The sequence below is a fragment of the Schistocerca serialis genome, chromosome 7 (assembly GCF_023864345.2).
Source record: "Schistocerca serialis cubense isolate TAMUIC-IGC-003099 chromosome 7, iqSchSeri2.2, whole genome shotgun sequence".
Lineage (NCBI taxonomy): Eukaryota > Metazoa > Arthropoda > Insecta > Orthoptera > Acrididae > Schistocerca > Schistocerca serialis.
Window position 1 is genome coordinate 210,784,393 of NC_064644.1, and position 18,820 is coordinate 210,803,212.

The following is an 18,820-nucleotide window of genomic DNA, read 5'->3' on the forward strand; positions in this document are numbered from 1 at the left end:
GTTGACGAGTCTCGCGAGTCACCTCTCGTGCAGTCACATCCCACAAATGCTCGACTGGACACTCGTCTGGAGATTCTACATCTACATCTACATTGATACTCCGCAAGCCACCCAACGGTGTGTGGCGGAGGGCACTTTACGTGCCACTGTCATTACCTCCCTTTCCTGTTCCAGTCGCGTATGGTTCGCGGGAAGAACGACTGTCTGAAAGCCTCCGTGCGCGCTCTAATCTCTCTAATTTTACATTCGTGATCTCCTCGGGAAGTATAAGTAGGGGGAAGCAATATATTCGATACCTCATCCAGAAACGCACCCTCTCGAAACCTGGCGAGCAAGCTACACCGCGATGCAGAGCGCCTCTCTTGCAGAGTCTGCCACTTGAGTTTATTAAACATCTCCGTAACGCTATCACGGTTACCAAATAACCCAGTGACGAAACGCGCCGCTCTTCTTTGGATCTTCTCTATCTCCTCCGTCAACCCGACCTGGTACGGATCCCACACTGATGAGCAATACTCAAGTATAGGTCGAACGAGTGTTTTGTAAGCCACCTCCTTTGTTGATGGACTACATTTTCTAAGCACTCTCCCAATGAATCTCAACCTGGTACCCGCCTTACCAACAATTAGTTTTATATGATCATTCCACTTCAAATCGTTCCGTACGCATACTCCCAGATATTTTACAGAAGTAACTGCTACCAGTGTTTGTTCCGCTATCATATAATCATACAATAAAGGATCCTTCTTTCTATGTATTCGCAATACATTACATTTGTCTATGTTAAGGGTCAGTTGCCACTCCCTGCACCAAGTGCCTATCCGCTGCAGATCTTCCTGTATTTCGCTACAATTTTCTAATGCAGCAACTTCTCTGTATACTACAGCATCATCCGCGAAAAGCCGCATGGAACTTCCGACACTATCTACTAAGTCATTTATATATATTGTGAAAAGCAATGGTCCCATAACACTCCCCTGTGGCACGCCAGAGGTTACTTTAACGTCTGTAGACGTCTCTCCATTGATAACAACATGCTGTGTTCTGTTTGCCAAAAACTCCTCAATCCAGCCACACAGCTGGTCTGATATTCCGTAGGCTCTTACTTTGCTTATCAGGCGACAGTGCGGAACTGTATCGAACGCCTTCCGGAAGTCAAGAAAAATAGCATCTACCTGGGAGCCTGTATCTAATATTTTCTGGGTCTCATGAACAAATAAGGCGAGTTGGGTCTCACACGATCGCTGTTTCCGGAATCCATGTTGATTCCTACATAGTAGATTCTGGGTTTCCAGAAATGACATGATACGCGAGCAAAAAACATGTTCCAAAATTCTACAAGAGATCGACGTAAGAGATATAGGTCTATAGCTTTGCGCATCTGCTCGACGACCCTTCTTGAAGACTGGGACTATCTGTGCTCTTTTCCAATCATTTGGAACCCTCCGTTCCTCTAGAGACTTGCGGTACACGGCTGTTAGAAGTGGGGCAAGTTCTTTCGCGTATAGAATCGAATTGGTATCCCGTCAGGTCCAGTGGACTTTCCTCTATTGAGTGATTCCAGTTGCTTTTCTATTCCTTGGAAAAGTTGCTGCACGTCTTGCAGAGCACATTGAGATTCAGCCACAATGTGTGGGCGAGCATTATCCTATTGCAACAAGAGACCACCTTCCTGTTGTAAGAATGGTACAAGAACAGGTCTAACAACACTGTGACGTAACGAGCGCTGCTTAGCGTCCCCTCCAGAAACACCAAAGGAGAAGTATCTTATTGCACACAGACTACAAGGCCATGGGCTGGGTATTCTACGAGACAACGCTCACCAGGTCTACGTCGTATGTACACACTTTGCGTGTGAGAATAATCTGCTTTGATTGCTGAAGGTCACTGAGCTTCCTTCATTCCATCTTCCAAGTAACGCTCTGACAGCACCAGTCGAGCCGTGGACGTCGATGCTGCGGTGTAACTGGAATATGGGCTACAGGTGTGCCTGCCTGTAGTCCCGTGCTAATAATCGGTTCGTAACAATCAAGCCCTCTTATCTGTGCTCTGTTAGCTGTAAGATCTGCCCCTTCTGCTCTTACAATATGACGCTCCTGTCGGTCGTCTGTGTAGCATGGACGTCCAGAACCTCGTCTATAGGTTTGAGTATGTTGAGTATGTTCACGTGACTACTGCTACTAGTATCTTTACCTAACCAACGCAGCACATCCAACTTGTGTGGAAAGTCTCCGAAAGGACCATCCGGCAACAATTTGACCTCTTTCAACCTCGCTCACTTAGCTGCAGGAAGCTCGAGTTCATCTCCAGGGCATCGTTGCCTGCTTGTTTCACACGCTTGTTCCACACTGAGTCTTCTGGCTGTGAACATTCCTTACTAAAGAGCAGGCGTAGGTGGCGCTCTGGCAACTATGCTACTACCCTACCCTGTATGTTGGCGGACGACGTTGAACCATTATCAGTACATCTACTACCCCACAGATGGCGACTACCGTCATCGGATCAAGATCAACATCCTCTTTCCAGTTGTACTATTTTTTTCCGTTAGTGTATACATGCAGGACGTCCAACATTAATCGATCGGTCAAATCATTATGGCCTCTACCAAGATCAAGAACGAACCCCATGTGGTGGCGCTGCGAGCACATGACGCAGTAATGGAAGTATGAGGGCTATTCGTTTATTAACGTCCGATCGGTCGCGAAATGGGAACTACAGTGAAAATCCGACGAAGCACTGCAGAGATATTTTGGACAGTGTGTTTAGTATGCCCGCCGACCGTATGATGTCGCTTTGAGTTCATAAAGATACTAAGAAAACAGTTTCTCCTGCCATGTACAAGCACCTGTTGAGAGATTTCGTCCGACTTCATGCCGCCCTCATAACATAAGTGCCATGCATTTCTGCACTCCATTCCTCATTATCATTCTCGGCCACACACTGTGCTCTAGCTGCGTTTCCGGTGGGAAGTGTTTGATGACCCACCGCACCACCTGGGTTTGGTTCCCTGTGAGTTTTATCTCTGCGCGCGGGAACCGCTTGTTACGAAGACAACATTTTGAGACAGACAACGAGTTGCAGACCAGCTTAGGGAATTTGCGTAAGTGTCAGGCCGCTGCACTCTACGACTAGGGTATTGGAAAGTTGATACAACGCTACGACGTGTATCCAAGTCGGAGCAGCAACTATGTAGAGAAGTAGAAGGAGATGGAATGTGTAGCTAACCGTTGCAAGTAAAACGTGTTTGATTTTCGTTGTGGTTTCCATTTCACGACCGATCGGCCCTTGATAAATGAATAGCCCTCATACCTAAGTGGAGCAGAGACGAAAGGGAGAATCATTCTTGTGACGCAACGGGCCGCAATTGTGAAATCCAGAGACGCAAACGAATTTGACAAAAGGAAATTTCGTAACCCGGCAATATAAGCGACACATAAAAAAAACGGCAATTTTCAATTTTTTCACTGAAAAATAAGTGGAAGTGCCCCAACGCGCACGAAGAACGTCATATTTTCTATCTCGCAATTTGTCCACTTCCTGGTAGGTTTGTTAGTGTTGTTGTAGGCTGCCGTCCTACTGGCCCGGGTTCGATTCCCGGCTGGGTTCGGGAATTTTCTCCACTCAGCGACTGGGTGTTGTGTTGCCTTCACCATCATTTCATCCCCATCCGGCGCGCAGGTCGCCCAATGCGGCGTCGAATGTAATAAGACCTGCACCAAGGCTGCCGGACCTGCCCCGCAAGGGGCCTCCCGGCCAATGATGCCAAACGCTCATATACAAATTCATAATTACCTGATAACAGCTCACATTCGACGCGAACATACATACATGTCCATACTACTGTTGTATAAACTATAATGTAATTTTGCTGGCAAAATGACTTACTTGAAATCTTTTAGTATAAGTTTATAGTATCCTTTAAGTCGATTTACAGTATCTCATGTAGTGCGTTTTCGAGTTGTGTCACTTTTCTTGCCAGGGGTGTGATGTTCTTACGACTCGGCATCTGGGCCGGCCGGAGTGGCCGAGCGGTTAAAGGCGCTACAGTCTGGAACCGCACGACCGCTACGGTCGCAGGTTCGAATCCTGCCTCGGGCATGGATGTGTGTGATGTCCTTAGGTTAGTTAGGTTTACGTAGTTCTAAGTTCTAGGGGACTTATGACCACAGCAGTTGAGTCCCATAGTGCTCAGAGCCATTCGGCATCTGGGAACCAGTATTCTGGAAATGGCAAATCTGGTCTGTTGCTCGCGTATTGTGTCGAAGGATAGCGAAACCACGAGTAGGCGAGAACGTGTTGAACGTCTACGCTACATCACGGAGCGTCCAAGTGGCAGCCTTGCCTGCTCTGAAAGTAGGATAGGCGGTGATCTGTTGTGCATCTGATGACGAGGTATTTTGCTGGTGCAGCTACAATTCTTGTTTATAGCGCAGATTGTCTGTCCTACGTATCTGTGGCGGAACCTGCGGGATGTTTTGTAAACCCCAGGCGATCTAAGACCTTTACAAAATACCAGGCGAGTGCGGCCAATCCATTGTCAGACAAATAGTGCGCATCGTAAAACAACTCAAGACAGAGCATGAGAGTTTTTATTCATTGAAGTAAAAAATACTGACAGCACTCTTAACACAGACAGTGGCCCACAGTTCATTGTGGTGTGGGGTCAAGCGATGGCGAGTTTGAAGCGAGTGCATCGAATGTCGAGTCAACATATGCCCATATGATTGAAGCGATTTCATAAATTCACTGTAGCTCCATTCATTGACATATGGTCACGACACACTACAGATACGTAGAAAAACTCATAAAGTTTTGATCGGCTGAAGCCGCACTTCAGGTTTCTGCTGCCAGAGCGCTCGAGAGCGCAGTGAGACAAAATGGCGACAGGAGCCGAGAAAGCGTATGTCGTGCTTAAAATGCACTCACATCAGTCAGTCATAACAGTGCAACGACACTTCCGGACGAAGTTCAACAAAGATCCACCAACTGCTAACTCCATTCGGCGATGGTATGCGCAGTTTAAAGCTTCTGGATGCCTCTGTAAGGGGAAATCAACGGGTCGGCCAGCAGTGAGCGAAGAAACGGTTGAACGTGTGCGGGCAAGTTTCACGCGTAGCCCGCGGAAGTCGACGAATAAAGCAAGCAGGGAGCTAAAGGTACCACAGCCGACGGTTTGGAAAATCTTACGGAAATGGCTAAAGCAGAAGCCTTACCGTTTACAATTGCTACAAGCCCTGACACCCGATGGCAAAGTCAAACGCTTTGAATTTTCGGCGCGGTTGCAACAGCTCATGGAAGAGGATGCGTTCAGTGCGAAACTTGTTTTCAGTGATGAAGCAACATTTGTTCTTAATGGTGAACTGAACAGACACAATGTGCGAATCTGGGCGGTAGAGAATCCTCACGCATTCGTGCAGCAAATTCGCAATTCACCAAAAGTTAATGTTTTTTGTGCAATCTCACGGTTTAAAGTTTACGGCCCCTTTTTCTTCAGCGAAAAAAACGTTACAGGACACGTGAATCTGGACATGCTGGAAAATTGGCTTATGCCACAACTAGAGACCGACAGCGCTGACTTCATCTTTCAACAGGATGGTGCTCCACCGCACTTCCATCATGATGTTCGGCATTTCTTAAACAGGAGATTGGAAAACCGATGGATCGGTCGTGGTGGAGATCATGATCAGCAATTCATGTCATGGCCTCCACGCTCTCCCAACTTAACCCCATGCGATTTCTTTCTGTGGGGTTATGTGAAAGATTCAGTGTTTAAACCTCCTCTACCAAGAAACGTGCCAGAACTGCGAGCTCGCATCAACGATGCTTTCGTACTCATTGATGGGGACATGCTGCGCCGAGTGTGGGAGGAACTTGATTATCGGCTTGATGTCTGCCGAATCACTAAAGGGGCACATATCGAACATTTTTGAATGCCTAAAAAAACTTTTTGAGTTTTTGTATGTGTGTGCAAAGCATTGTGAAAATATCTCAAATAATAAAGTTATTGTAGAGCTGTGAAATCGCTTCAATCATTTGTAATAACCCTGTATGGTGACATCGCAGTCACCACTGACTTGTCTTCTAGCTAGAGCATAAATGAGTATATCAACAGCCATTCTACCTGACAATAGCTAAGGCTTACTTGGCTGAAAGCTCAGGGCGTTTAACCACTTGGCGGGGCTGGAAGCCCGAGAACAGTATATTCAGTGTTACTGTCGAGAAATTCTGAATTCTTGCACGCAGAATCTGTTTTGAAAGACAACGAATTTTCTTCACATCAGATTAGCACAGCTTTGAGGAGGAAGAAGCGCGACCGCTCACAAGGTCAACTCGATAAGGAGCTGCTCAAGTGGTGTGCGTTCCTCCCCATATGTGAGCAATATTGCATCTAAATTAGGCAGAATCGTAACGAAATATTGTGTTAAAATAGTCTTCCGGCGTTCTAAAAACACCTATGGTCTTCTCGGCACGGTAAAGGATAATCTGGATTTCCTGCTGGAGTCTAGAGAATACCTTGACAATATTGCAAGGCCAACATTGGTCGGACCACACACATAATTCATAAAAGGTGCGCAGAACATTATTGCCACATTTGCCGTTCGCAGCTCAGTAAGTCAGCCATAGTCGAGCATTGTAACTCCATAGGACATTCATGGATTTTTATGTCACAAAAATCTTGCCTCTCCTCCCGCCCCCCCCTCCCATGAGATATTCCGGAAATCAATTATGGAGAAATCCTTGGAGACATTACGTTAATGCATAAGTTCGTAGCGTTTTCCATAAGTTCAACAGATACACATAACATAGACTGTAGTTACCAATGACATATTAGACTGATCAATACATACTGTACACTGCTATTCTCTCATTTACTCAAACATCTTAGTTCTCAAAAAACAGACTAACTAAGAACGTGATTATTCTTCACCGTTTACAACAGTCTGCCAACGCTGCGCTAAGTTTTCGATTACGCGACTATACAAATCACATGGTTTTGAGGTGAAGAACTCTAGTCATGTTCGGAGTGCATTTTCGTCCGGAAAGGAGGTTCCTTGAAGCTTGTTTGACAGAGAGCAGAAAACCTGAAAATCTGAGGGCGCAAGGTCAGTTGAATAAAGTGGGTGCGGAATGACTTACTAATCCAACTCCTTTATAGTGCCTTTCGTCAGCCTAGGCGAATGTGGGCGGGCTTTATCGTGGAGTAGCATCACTTCACACAGTCTTGCTGGTCGCTGTTCTTGGACTGCGGCTGCAATCCATCTCAGTTGATGACAGTACATGTCAGCAATGTGGTTACACCTCGGAGGAGCAATTCATAGTACACCACACAGTCGCTGTTCCACCAGATGCTGCCGGCCGCTGTGACCGAGCCGTTCTAGGCGCTTCAGTCCGGAACCGCGCTGCTCCTACGGTCGCAGGTTCGAATCCTGCCTCGGGCATGGATGTGTGTGATGTCCTTAGGTTAGTTAGGCTTAAGTAGTTCTAAGTCTAGGGGACTGATGACCTCAGATGTTAAATCCCATAGTGCTTAGAGCCATTTGAACCACCAGATGTATAGCATTATCTTTTGTGGACGCGCGCAGGTCTTTGTTTGGGGTCTTGCTGTTGCTGCTTTGTTTGGGTTCAACCATTCCTTTCTTCTCCTTATCTTAGCATAAGATAACTATTTCTCGTCACCGGTGATAACACAGTACAGGAATAGTCGGTATTGTTCACGAGTCAGTAGCTGACGAGCAAGCGGAGATACACATATGGCCGCCAACTGATTTTTGTGATTTTGGCTTATAGCAAGTGGTACCCATACACCAGTTTTTGAACTTTCTCCATTGCATGCAAATGTGACGATGGTCACATTTCATCGCATTTGTCAGTTCTCGAGTGCACTGACATGGATCACTGTGGATTAATGCTTTTAAACAATTTTCATCAAATACTGAAGGTCTTAATGAACATGGGTAGTCAGTAATGTCAAAACGACCTTCCTTAAAATGAGAAAACTATTTCCTTGCTGTGTCCACTGTCACTATCCACATACACGGTGCAAATGGTTCTCGCTCTCTTAGCTGGTGTCCCCACTCTGTCGAACTCAAACAGAAGAATATGTCGGAAATATTCTCCACTAGGCACTCCATTTTCTAGTGTCCACAGCTCCACTCACTATATCCAGATGACAAAACGATAATATGTAAATTCAGAGGGCAACAGTTAACTACAAATAAAAAATGACAATAGATAAATAAGCCCACAGCAACAGTAATACCAGCATGCAAAAACGCTATAAACTTATGCACCAACCTAATACTTTTGAAAGAAGATCTTATTAATCGTGACAGCGGCTTTCAGATTGACAGGCGTTTTCTATGACACCTTCAGGAAGACAAAATTTTACACTTAATGATACGTCAAGCGACAATTAATATTATTATTTCGACAACTGAATTAGAACTCTGCGGGTCTATTGTTCCGCAGAAGGCGCGCATTAAGGGTCACCGTTGCACAAGTGGCTGCGCCCCTCAAATGGAGAAATGTTCGACAAAGGGTGCTAAAAATAACACAGGCCGTTCATGCTGCAGCAACCTACACACTTGCATCATTGTGCCAATAGTGACGTGTATCATTAGTCTCCAGTGTAAAACTCACTTGAAGATGGCTGAAAGGTCGTCACCTGAAATAACGTGGTAGGCTGTCGATGTCATCTGGTTGCAAGCCCGAAACCTCTTGGAATGTTAATTAAAGATGATCTAAAATTGACATCTTGGTTTTACGGGTCTTCCATGACTGTATGTAAAGTGGAACCAGCGAAAAACGTTTTTCAGGCGTTTTGGACAATAGATTTGAGTTTTTGCAAGACTGGGTACCCGTGAAGAGGGTTTTATACACAAGTGTTGTGTATCAAGTAAGAAGTACACATCTCATAACACAACAGGCTGCTTACCACACAGGTACAACCCCTCTCCTGGCGCTTCTCAGATCCGTGCAGTACCCTCTAGATGGTACTCAAAAAGCCGGACCTCTTCTTCCTTCTGTGTTACATCCTTCAGCGCACTGTATACATAAGCAGATAGTGTGAACAGCTACCCATACTGAGCGCTGTCAACCATGGACTACAGTGCTTCTATCTTGTACTAGTAGGCACGAAAATCCCTCCACTGACAGGCACTAAAACACAACGCGCCACGGGCAATCAGACAATACACTAAATGATACGTCAAGCGACAGTTAGATAGTTCAGTTCAGTTTGCAGCCAACTGAATACAGTAGCCTAAAGACTATCTTCCGACTTGCCAGTCGCTATTTAGTGAGAACCAGGAACATTAACAGAATGCCTGCACAGTTATTACCAACTATAATGAGAATCTGCCCACGGCCTCGCCGCAGTGGTAGCACCAATTCCCGTCAGGTCACCAAAGTTAAGCGCTGTCGCGATTGGCTATCGTTGGGTGCATCATCGTCCGGGTATGCCGAGTGTTGTTGGCAAGCAGGGTGCAAGTAGTCCTTGTGAGGCCAATTGAGGAGCTACTTCACTGAGAAGTAGCGGCCCCGGTTACGAAAACTGACATCGGCAAGAAGAGCGATTTGCTGACCACATGTATCTGCATCCGGTGACTCCTACGGGCTGAGGATGACACGGCGACCGGTCGGTGTCATTGGACCTTCAAGGGCTGTTCGGACAGTGTTTGTTTGTTTTATAGCGACATTATCAGAGATTGCCAAGAGACAAAAAAGTTATTTAGACATCACTCTGTTTGGCCAGAACATCAATTGCCACACGTTGAACTGTACCAAGTCTAGTACCATTTACAACATACTCTTAACGAATGTTATTTGTTATTAGTTATTTTACTGCCGAATTTCTGTTTTAGGGCCGCTCTGTCAAACAAGTACTTGATCAACAAGTGTGCAATCAGACGCCTTTAACGGAGAACTTTGTTTTGAAATTTTCAAAACATCAACCTCTTTTTTTTTATTGAAATGTTCTCTGAGATATCTACTTTACTGTAGTGCTCATTCCAAATTCGCCAGAAACTCCTTTATGAAGTTACAACGCAATTTGTGATAAAGTGTTTCCGAAAGCGATTCATAGTGGGGAAAAAATCGTCGACATTGCGGCTCATGTGGCAGCGTGTCATTTCAACGACGTCGTGACAGGCATAACGGAATTATGAACATGCTCGAACTTGAGATTGCGCCATCCTATTAGAACTTCTGCGCAAAGCGGACGAAAACAGTATCGAGCGAGCAGAGCAGCGGATGACAGAAGCTGCCAAAGAGGCCCGCATGACCATCATAGCTACGAAGAAGATGGAGGACATATTTTTGGATTGCTGTACGGTCCTGGGATCGCTGACTAGAGGTATTTTTAATTTACTTAAAAAAAACGTAATCCAATAAATACGTTTTTCTCCAAATCGCATTTTTCAAATTGGTGTGGAACATAACTTGAGAATTTTGAACAGAATTTGATCCTGGCATTCAATTAGGTTGGTGCATAAGTCCTTAGTGTTTTTTGTTTGCACGTTGGTATTCCAGTTGCTGTAGGTTCATTTATCGATTGTCGTTTTTACTTGTATTTCACTGTTGCTGTCAGAGTTTACACATAGTCAATTTGTCATCTGGAGGTAGTAAGTGGGACTGTGAATGCTAGAAAATGGAGTACCAAGTGAAGAAATCGGAACACTTCCGACGTCTTCTTCAGTTTGTGTTCAGTAGAGGGATGACAGCAGCGGAGGCAGTCAGAAACATTTTCGCCGTGTTTGGGATAATGCACGGAGAGAAAATCGTTTTCTCATTTTAAGGACGATCGTGTTCATATTACCGACATTTATTATCATAATGCATATTTATATACGATGTGGCGTTCCATTAGGTATATAAAAACATGCTCGTATTCTAAGGCAACGTTGTGACAAATTTTCAAAGCAATCGGTCAAGGATTTTCGGAAATAAACGATTTTGAACAAACGAACATTGACGTTTTTGTTTATATAGATTGCGGACAGCCACCTTCCCTTACTGGCACTTGTCCTGTTGCCCTTCCATGAAGACCCAAGAGAAAGGGTTTATTTCTGAGTGGAGCTGCAAGTAAAAGGCATTTGTAAAAGGTACCCTCTCCATACAGTAACGTATCTCGTCAAAGATTTCAGGAATTACTGCAACCAATCGCCATTGTTTCTTCAATTTTTATTATTTATTATTTTATTCTTATTTATTATTTTTTATTATTTATTAAAAACTGAAGAAAAACGGCGATTTATTGCAGTAATTTCTGAAACCTTTTTTAAGATAGTCTCAGTGTCCCAAATCCAGAATGGATAAAAGTTTAACGTACCTCGTTGTCGAAGTCCCAGGGCACGTAGGAGAACTGAATGGCCGGCATGAAGACGTTGGCCTGCAGCCAGCGTATGAAGAGCTCCTTGGTGAGCACGTCGCTGCCGTAGCCGTTGCCGCCCACCATGTCTGGCAGGACGAAGGGGTAGCCCACCAGGTTCATCTGCAGCAGCGTCGTCACCAGCGTCGGCAGCCCGTTGTCGAAGCCCCACCTGCTGTCCTTGTCGAGCATGCGCACGTACACCGGCAGCTGCTGCGTCCGCTCGGCTACGCGCACCTCTATCGTGGAGCCGAACTGCGAGACGGTCCTCAGGTAGTCTTCAGTGAACTGCACCGGGCTCAGGTCTAAGGGTTCGATGTCGGGCAGCTGTGGCAGCCAGCTGGTCTCACCCGCGTCAAACTTGAACGAGTCGATCCCCGTCTCGTTTTTTAGTGCCTAGAAAGGAACATGAACGAATGTGACAGTCACACAGGAACGTCAGGCTGACAAACTGCACAAGTAAAATGTATTCAGATATCTAATTCCATATTTAAAATCGTCGGACTGACAAATCACTCAAGTGAAATGTATTCAGATATGTAATGCCGCATTAAAAATCATTTACAATATGGCTAAAATAATGTATACTTTGTAAGTAGGCAGTTAAGGTTTTTATGTTGGTGACGCCACGTAGCGCTCTGTGTTAAAATCGCTGACTGCGCTGTGTGCAGTCTGTTCAAAAATGGTTCAAATGACTCTGAGCACTATGGGAGTTAACTTCTGAGGTCATCACTCCCCTAGAACTTAGAACTACTTAACCTAACTAACCTAAGGACATCACACACATCCATGCGCGAGGCAGGATTCGAACCTGTGACCGTAGCGGTCGCGCGGTTCCAGGCTGTAGCGCCTATAACCGCTCGGCCACCCCGGCCGGCGTGCAGTCTGTGGCTGGTTGGACTCATTGTTGGATTATTCGCTAGTGTAGTGTTGGGCAGTTGGATGTGAACAGCGCGTAGCGTTGGGCAGTTGGAGGTGAGCCGCCAGCAGTGATGGATGTGGGGAGAGAGATGCCAGAGTTTTTAGATGTTAATATGAGTAGACGATCTGGACGTGTATCCGTCAGAAAAAGGAAATTTGTCAAAATAGATGTCAAGAAGTTATACATATAGTTTATAACTTTTGAACACTATTAAGGTAAATACATTGTTTGTTCTCTATCAAAATCTTTCATGTGCTAAGTATATGCCTAATCTTTTACTTAGCTGGCAGTATTGGCGCTCGCAGTATTGCAGTAGTTCGAGTAACGAAGATTTTTGTGAGGTAAGTGATTCATGAAGGGTATAGGTTATTGTTAGTCAGGGCTATTCTTTTGGTAGGGATAATTCAAAATGTTCAAATGTGTGTGAAATCTTATGGGACTTAAGTGCTAAGGTCATCAGTCCCTAAGCTTACACACTACCTAACCTAAATTAACCTAAGGACAAACACACACACCCATGCCCGAGGGAGGACTCGAACCTCCGCCGGGACCAGCCGCACAGTCCATGACTGGAGCGCCTTAGACCGCTCGGCTAATCCCGCGCGGCAGTACGGATTATTAAAAGATTGCTTTGTGCTAAAATATTGTGTGTCAGTTTACAAATGATCAGAATAAGTAAAGAGAAAACTGAGTGCGTTCAGTTTTACTCAGCTGTTTCAGTATCAAATAACGTAGAAGTTTACCAACACAGTCTTTCTTTACATTCAAAGGGTAAGTTTCAACTTCAAGACGAAAAAAAGAAACGATGTACCACTAAAGAATTATCTGAATGCGGCGGAAGTCGGTAGATGTGATCTACATGTAAAACCAAACAAATAAGCACAATTTCAGAAAAAATTGGATGATTTGTTCAAGAGAAACAGATTCAAAACGAGCAAGTCAGTAACACTGGTCCACCTTTGGCGCTTATAAAAGTAATTATTCGGCTTTCCATAGATTCATAGGTTTGTTGGATGCCCTCCTAAGGGATATCGTGCCAGATTCTGTCCAGGTGGCGAGCTAGATCGTCCAGATCCCGAGCTGGTTGGAGGGCCGTCCATAATGTCTCAAATGTCCTCAATTGAGGAGAGATCCGGCGAATATGCTGGTCAAGGTAAGGTTTGGCAAGCACGAAGTCAAGCAGTAGAAACTCTCTCCGTATGGCGAGTGAGTATTATGTAAGCACAAGATAGCTTGCCGTGAAGGGTAACAAAACGGGGCACCGAAAATCTTCGACGTGCTGCTGTGTTGTAAGGATGTCGCGGATGACAGCCAAAGGCGTACTGCAATGGCAGCCCATACCATCACCCGTGGTTGTCGGGGAACATGGCAAGTGACAGTCAGCTTGTTATCCCACTGCTGTGCGGAGCATCTCTAGACACGTTTTCGCTGGTCATAGGAGCTCAGATTGAAGCGAGAATCATCACTGACGACTATTCTACATCAGTCAATGAGACTTCAGACCGAAAACGTGTCTGGAGCCGTAGGAGACGGCGGTGGGGTACCGACCCCAAAGTCGCACGCCATACGGTCCGACATCCAATAATTATGGTTTGGGGAGCGATTTCATTTCGTAGTAGGACCTCTTTGGTCCTCATCCACGGCACCCTCACAGCACAGCGTTACGTAGATAATAGTCTACGCCCCGTTTTGTTGCCCTTTGTGGCAAGCTATTTTGGGCTTACATTCCACCAAGATAATGCCCGCTCGCACATGGTGAGAGTTTCTTCTGCCTGTCTTCTTGCTTTCCAAACCCTACTATAGCCAGCAAGGTCGCCGGGTCTCTCCCCGGATGAGAACGTCTGGAGCGTTATTGGTACTACCTCCAATCATCTCGGTATTTCGGCGAAATAACGCGTGAGTCGGACATAATTTGGTACAGTATCCATTAGAAGGACATCCAAGAGTCTTTTAATTAGTGACAACCCGAATAGCAGTTTGCATAGGGGCCAGAGGTGGACCAACGCGTTATTGACTTGCCCAATTTGAGAAGCTCCTTCTGTTCAACATCCACTTTCTCTGAAACTGCAATCAGTTAACTATTAGAATCCCATTCGAATAATTCTAGAGACGAACAATAAAGCCTTAGAAGCAACAGCTGAGATTTCCTCCGTAAATTTGGCTCTACAAGACAATGACTCAGTGAACAGTAAAATAAATGAAAGGAAAATGAAAATGGCGTGGAATGGTTTTGGTAAACTGGGTAATGCACTACTGGCCATTAAAACTGCTACACCAAGAAGAAATGCAGATGATAAACGGGTATTTATTGGACAAATATATTATACTGGAACTGACATGTGATTACTGTTGTGGTTGGCAGGAGAGCCAACACCGTGTTACTAGAGGAGGCCGAAAGGCACGCGTTTTAGCTCACGCAGGCTGGCGTGAGGTCTGGAACAGGACAAGGAAATTAGAATTTAGAAAAACGGACGTAGCTGGTGGAATACTTAACTTTAATCCATTAATGATGAACGTCGCTCTTGACGGTACATGATTCGCAATATCAAAAGTAACTGAATATGGCGCCTTGCTAGGTCGTAGCAAATGACGTAGCTGAAAACTATGCTAAACTATCGTCTCGGCAAATAAGAGCGTATTTTCTCAGTGAACCATCGCTAGCAAAGTCGGTTGCACAACTGGGGCGAGTGCTAGGAAGTCTCTCTAGACCTGCCGTGTGGCGGCGTTCGGTCTGCAATCACTGATAGTGGCGACACGCGGGTCCGACGTATACTAACGGACCGCGGCCGATTTAAAGGCTACCACCTAGCAAGTGTGGTGTCTGGCAGTGACACCACAATTACATTTTCACGCAATTTGGGTGCACAGATCCTGACAAATCAGTACCCAGAACAACCAACTCAGGCCGTAATAACGGCCTTGATACGTTTGGGCACTGAGTCAAACAGAGCTGGTTCAAATGGCTCTGAGCACTATGGGACTTAACATCTATGGTCATCAGTCCCCTAGATCTTAGAACTACTTAAACCTAACTAACCTAAGGACATCACACAACACCCAGTCATCACGAGGCAGAGAAAGTCCCTGACCCCGCCGGGAATCGAACCCGGGCGTGGGAAGCGAGAACGCTACCGCACGACCACGAGCTGCGGACAAACAGAGCTGGGATGGCGTGTACAGGTACAGCTGCCCGTGTAGCTTCAACACGATACCACAGTTCATCAAGAGTAGTGACTGCCGTATTGTGACGAGCCAGTTGCACGGCCACCATTGACCAGACGATTACAATTGGTGAGAGATCTGGAAACTGTCAGCGGTTGAACATTTTCTCTATCCAGAAAGGCCCGTACAGGACGTGCAACATGTGGTCGTGCATTATCCTGTTGAAATGTAGGGTTTCGCAGGGATCGAATGAAGGGTAGAGCCAAGGGTGGTAACACATCTGAAATGTATCGTCCACTGTTCAAAGTGCCGTCAATGCGAACAAGAAGTGACCGAGACGTGTAACCAATGGCGCCCCATCCCATCACGCCGGGTGATACGCCAGTATGGCGATGACGAATACACGCTTCCAATGTGCGTTCACCGCGATGACGCCAAGAACGGATACGACCATCATGATGCTGTAAACAGAACCTGGATTCATCTGAAAAAATGACGTTTTGCCATTCGTGCACCCAGGTTCGTCGTTGAGCACACCATCGCGGGCGCTCCTGTCTGTGATGCAGCGTCAAGGGTAACCGCAGCCATAGTCTCCGCGCTGATAGTCCATGCTGCTGCAAATGTCGTCGAACTGTTCGTGCAGATGGTTGTTGTCTTCCAGACGTCCCCATCTGTTGACTCAAGGATCGAGACGTGGCTGCACGATCCGTTACAGCCATGCGGATAAGATGCCTGTAATCACGACTGCTAGTGATACGAGGCCGTTGGGATCCAGCACGGCGTTCCGTATTACCCTCCTGAATCCACCGATTCCATATTCTGCTAACAGTCATTGGATCTCTACCAACGCGAGCAGCAATGTCGCGATACGATAAACCGCAATCGCGATAGGCTATAATCTGACCTTTATCAAAGTCGGAAACACATTTCTCCTCCTTACACGAGGCATCACAACAACGTTCCACCAGGCAACGCTGGTCAACTGTTGTTTGTGTTTGATAAATCGGTTGGTAACTTTCCTCATTCCAGCACGTTGTAGGTGTCGCCACCGGCGCCAACCTTGTGTAAATGCTCTGAAAAGCTAATCATTTGTATGTCACAGCATCTTCTTCCTGTTGGTCTAATTTCACGTCTGTAGCACGTCATCTTCGTGGTGTAGCAATTTTAATGGCCAGTAGTGTATTTCAGATGTGTTTGGAAAGAAAATTTACAATCAAAGTTTGTTATCTGTTTCAGTATATAGCTGTGGGACACGGACTTTAATGCGAAAACTATTGGGAACTTGGAGGTTGCTGAACGAGCAATGGAGAGGTACGGTGCATATTAGGAATTAAAAGGGGCGGTCAAAAAGTTTCTGTTCGAAGGCCGTACAGTCTAGAATAGTTATACCAATCAAACAAAATCGCCTTGAGCATTGAGACACTCATCCCACCGACGCACTAGTCTGAAGATACTGCTTTGGTAAAACGCCGGGCGGGTCCTGCTGCGTGAAGAAGTCCGTATCTGCCTGCTGCCCATCGTCGTCCGACAGGAGTCGTGGGACCTTCAGGGCCTTTCTTAAGGGACCGAAGACTTGATAATCGCAGGCGGAGAGATCAGGACTATTGGAGGGGGGATGCTCCAGTGTCTCCCACTTCAGTTGGCGTAACTTCTGAGTTATGACATTTGCGATATGGAGACGTGCTTATCATGAAACAGCTTCACCCTTGGCGCAACATTTCGCAACGGTAGTTTTCGATAGATATTCATCCCCGTAGACATTCTTCGTTCTCCGATGGACGTCTTCCGGTGTTTGTTGTTCGGCAGCCAAGGAAAGAATAACAGTACGTTGGTCCTGTCTGGACGCATTTGGTACTAACGTCGCCACAGTTGATGATTCGATATTTACAGCACGCACGTTGGAAAGATACGAATGCCACACTAGACCCTTACCTTCACGCCAGTGCTCGTATACATGCATTGGAGCAGCGCAGGATTAGCCGAGCGGTCTAAGGGGCTGCAGTCGTGGACTGTGCGGCTAGTTCCGGCGGAGGTTCGGGTCCTCCCTCGGGCATGGGTGTGTGTGTTTGTCCTTAGGATAATTTAGGTTAAGTAATGTGTAAGCTTAAGGACTGATGACCTTAGCAGTTAATTCCCATAAGATTTCAGTCACATTTGATCATTTTGAACATGCATTGGAGTCGCGCTACGTTACATACAAGGTGCAGCAACGGAAACTTTTTGATCGCCTTTATACCAGCGGAGACAGGTTCAAATGGTTCAAATGGCTCTAAGCACTATGGGACTTCAGAGGTCATAAGTCCCCAAGACTTAGAACTACTTAAACCTAACAAACATCCATGCCCGAAGCGGGATTCGAACCTGCGACCGTAGCAGCAGCGCGGTCCGGGCTGAAGAACCTAGAACAGCTCGTCTACCGCGGCCGGGTAGCGGAGACAGGAAAATTAGTAAATTGGGCCAACGAATACTGGATTGGAATCTGCAACACTTAGTGTAATGAAAGAGAAGTACACGTTGTGTGCCATTATAAGAAGCCGCACTGCAGTGCGAGAGCCGGCTGTTGTGGCCGAGCGGTTCTAGGCGCTTCAGTCCGGAACCGCGCGACCATTACTGTCACAGGTTCGAATCCTTCCTCGGGCATGGATGTGTGTGATGTCCTTAGGTTACTTAGGTTTAAGTAGTTCTAAGTTCTAGGGGACTGATGACCTCAGATGTTAAGTCCCACGGTGCTCAGAGCCATTTGAACCATTTTTTGCTGTGCGAGAGACAATGTTTGTTTGATGGACGAGTGCAGCCAGCCCAGAAGGGCTAAGCGAGCAGAGTAAGCTAGGAATGCCACGAATTCGGGGTTACCCAGAGATATAGCTGGCTGAGAAGCGTAGACAGCGACCTAATGGGACATGGGAAGAGCACCATCGATGCCCGTCGCTGTAGATGACAGTGCATCGGAAAGCCTAGACAAGACCTGGATTCCAAACTACTCAGACGATGATGATGTGAATGACGATTACACAATGTGTTTGACAGCACATGACGTCAAATAGTTAACATCGAAACACTATTCTGTGTTTAGAAACCAAGAAACTAAACAGCTGGCCAGGTGTCTGACTCTTAGTAGAAGGTAGTGTGGTGGCGTAACAAGCTAGCTACGCCACACTGAGAAGGGAGCCGAAAGGCACGCGTACACACACGCCGACTGGCGTCAAGTCTGGAACAGTATAAGTAGTGAATTATAATAAGAAAAGTATGCAGCTCCTCAAATACTTAACTTTATTCCATGTTGTGGTACATCGCTGTTGATAATACAAATAAGACTCTCTTCAGATACGGTTAATGGCGCCTTGCTAGGTCGTAGCCATTAACTTAGC

The 18,820-nt window shown here is 46.0% G+C and overlaps 1 protein-coding gene across 1 annotated transcript in view; it reads right to left on the reverse strand.

Moving 5' to 3' along the window:
• LOC126412980 (myogenesis-regulating glycosidase-like) overlaps window positions 1-18,820 on the reverse strand; it is a 60,956-nt gene that overhangs the window by 12,619 nt on the left and 29,517 nt on the right. Inside the window, exon 3 of the mRNA XM_050082872.1 lies at window positions 11,330-11,764. Coding sequence (XP_049938829.1) covers window positions 11,330-11,764 — 435 coding nt within the window. The remainder of the gene's footprint in view (window positions 1-11,329; window positions 11,765-18,820) is intronic.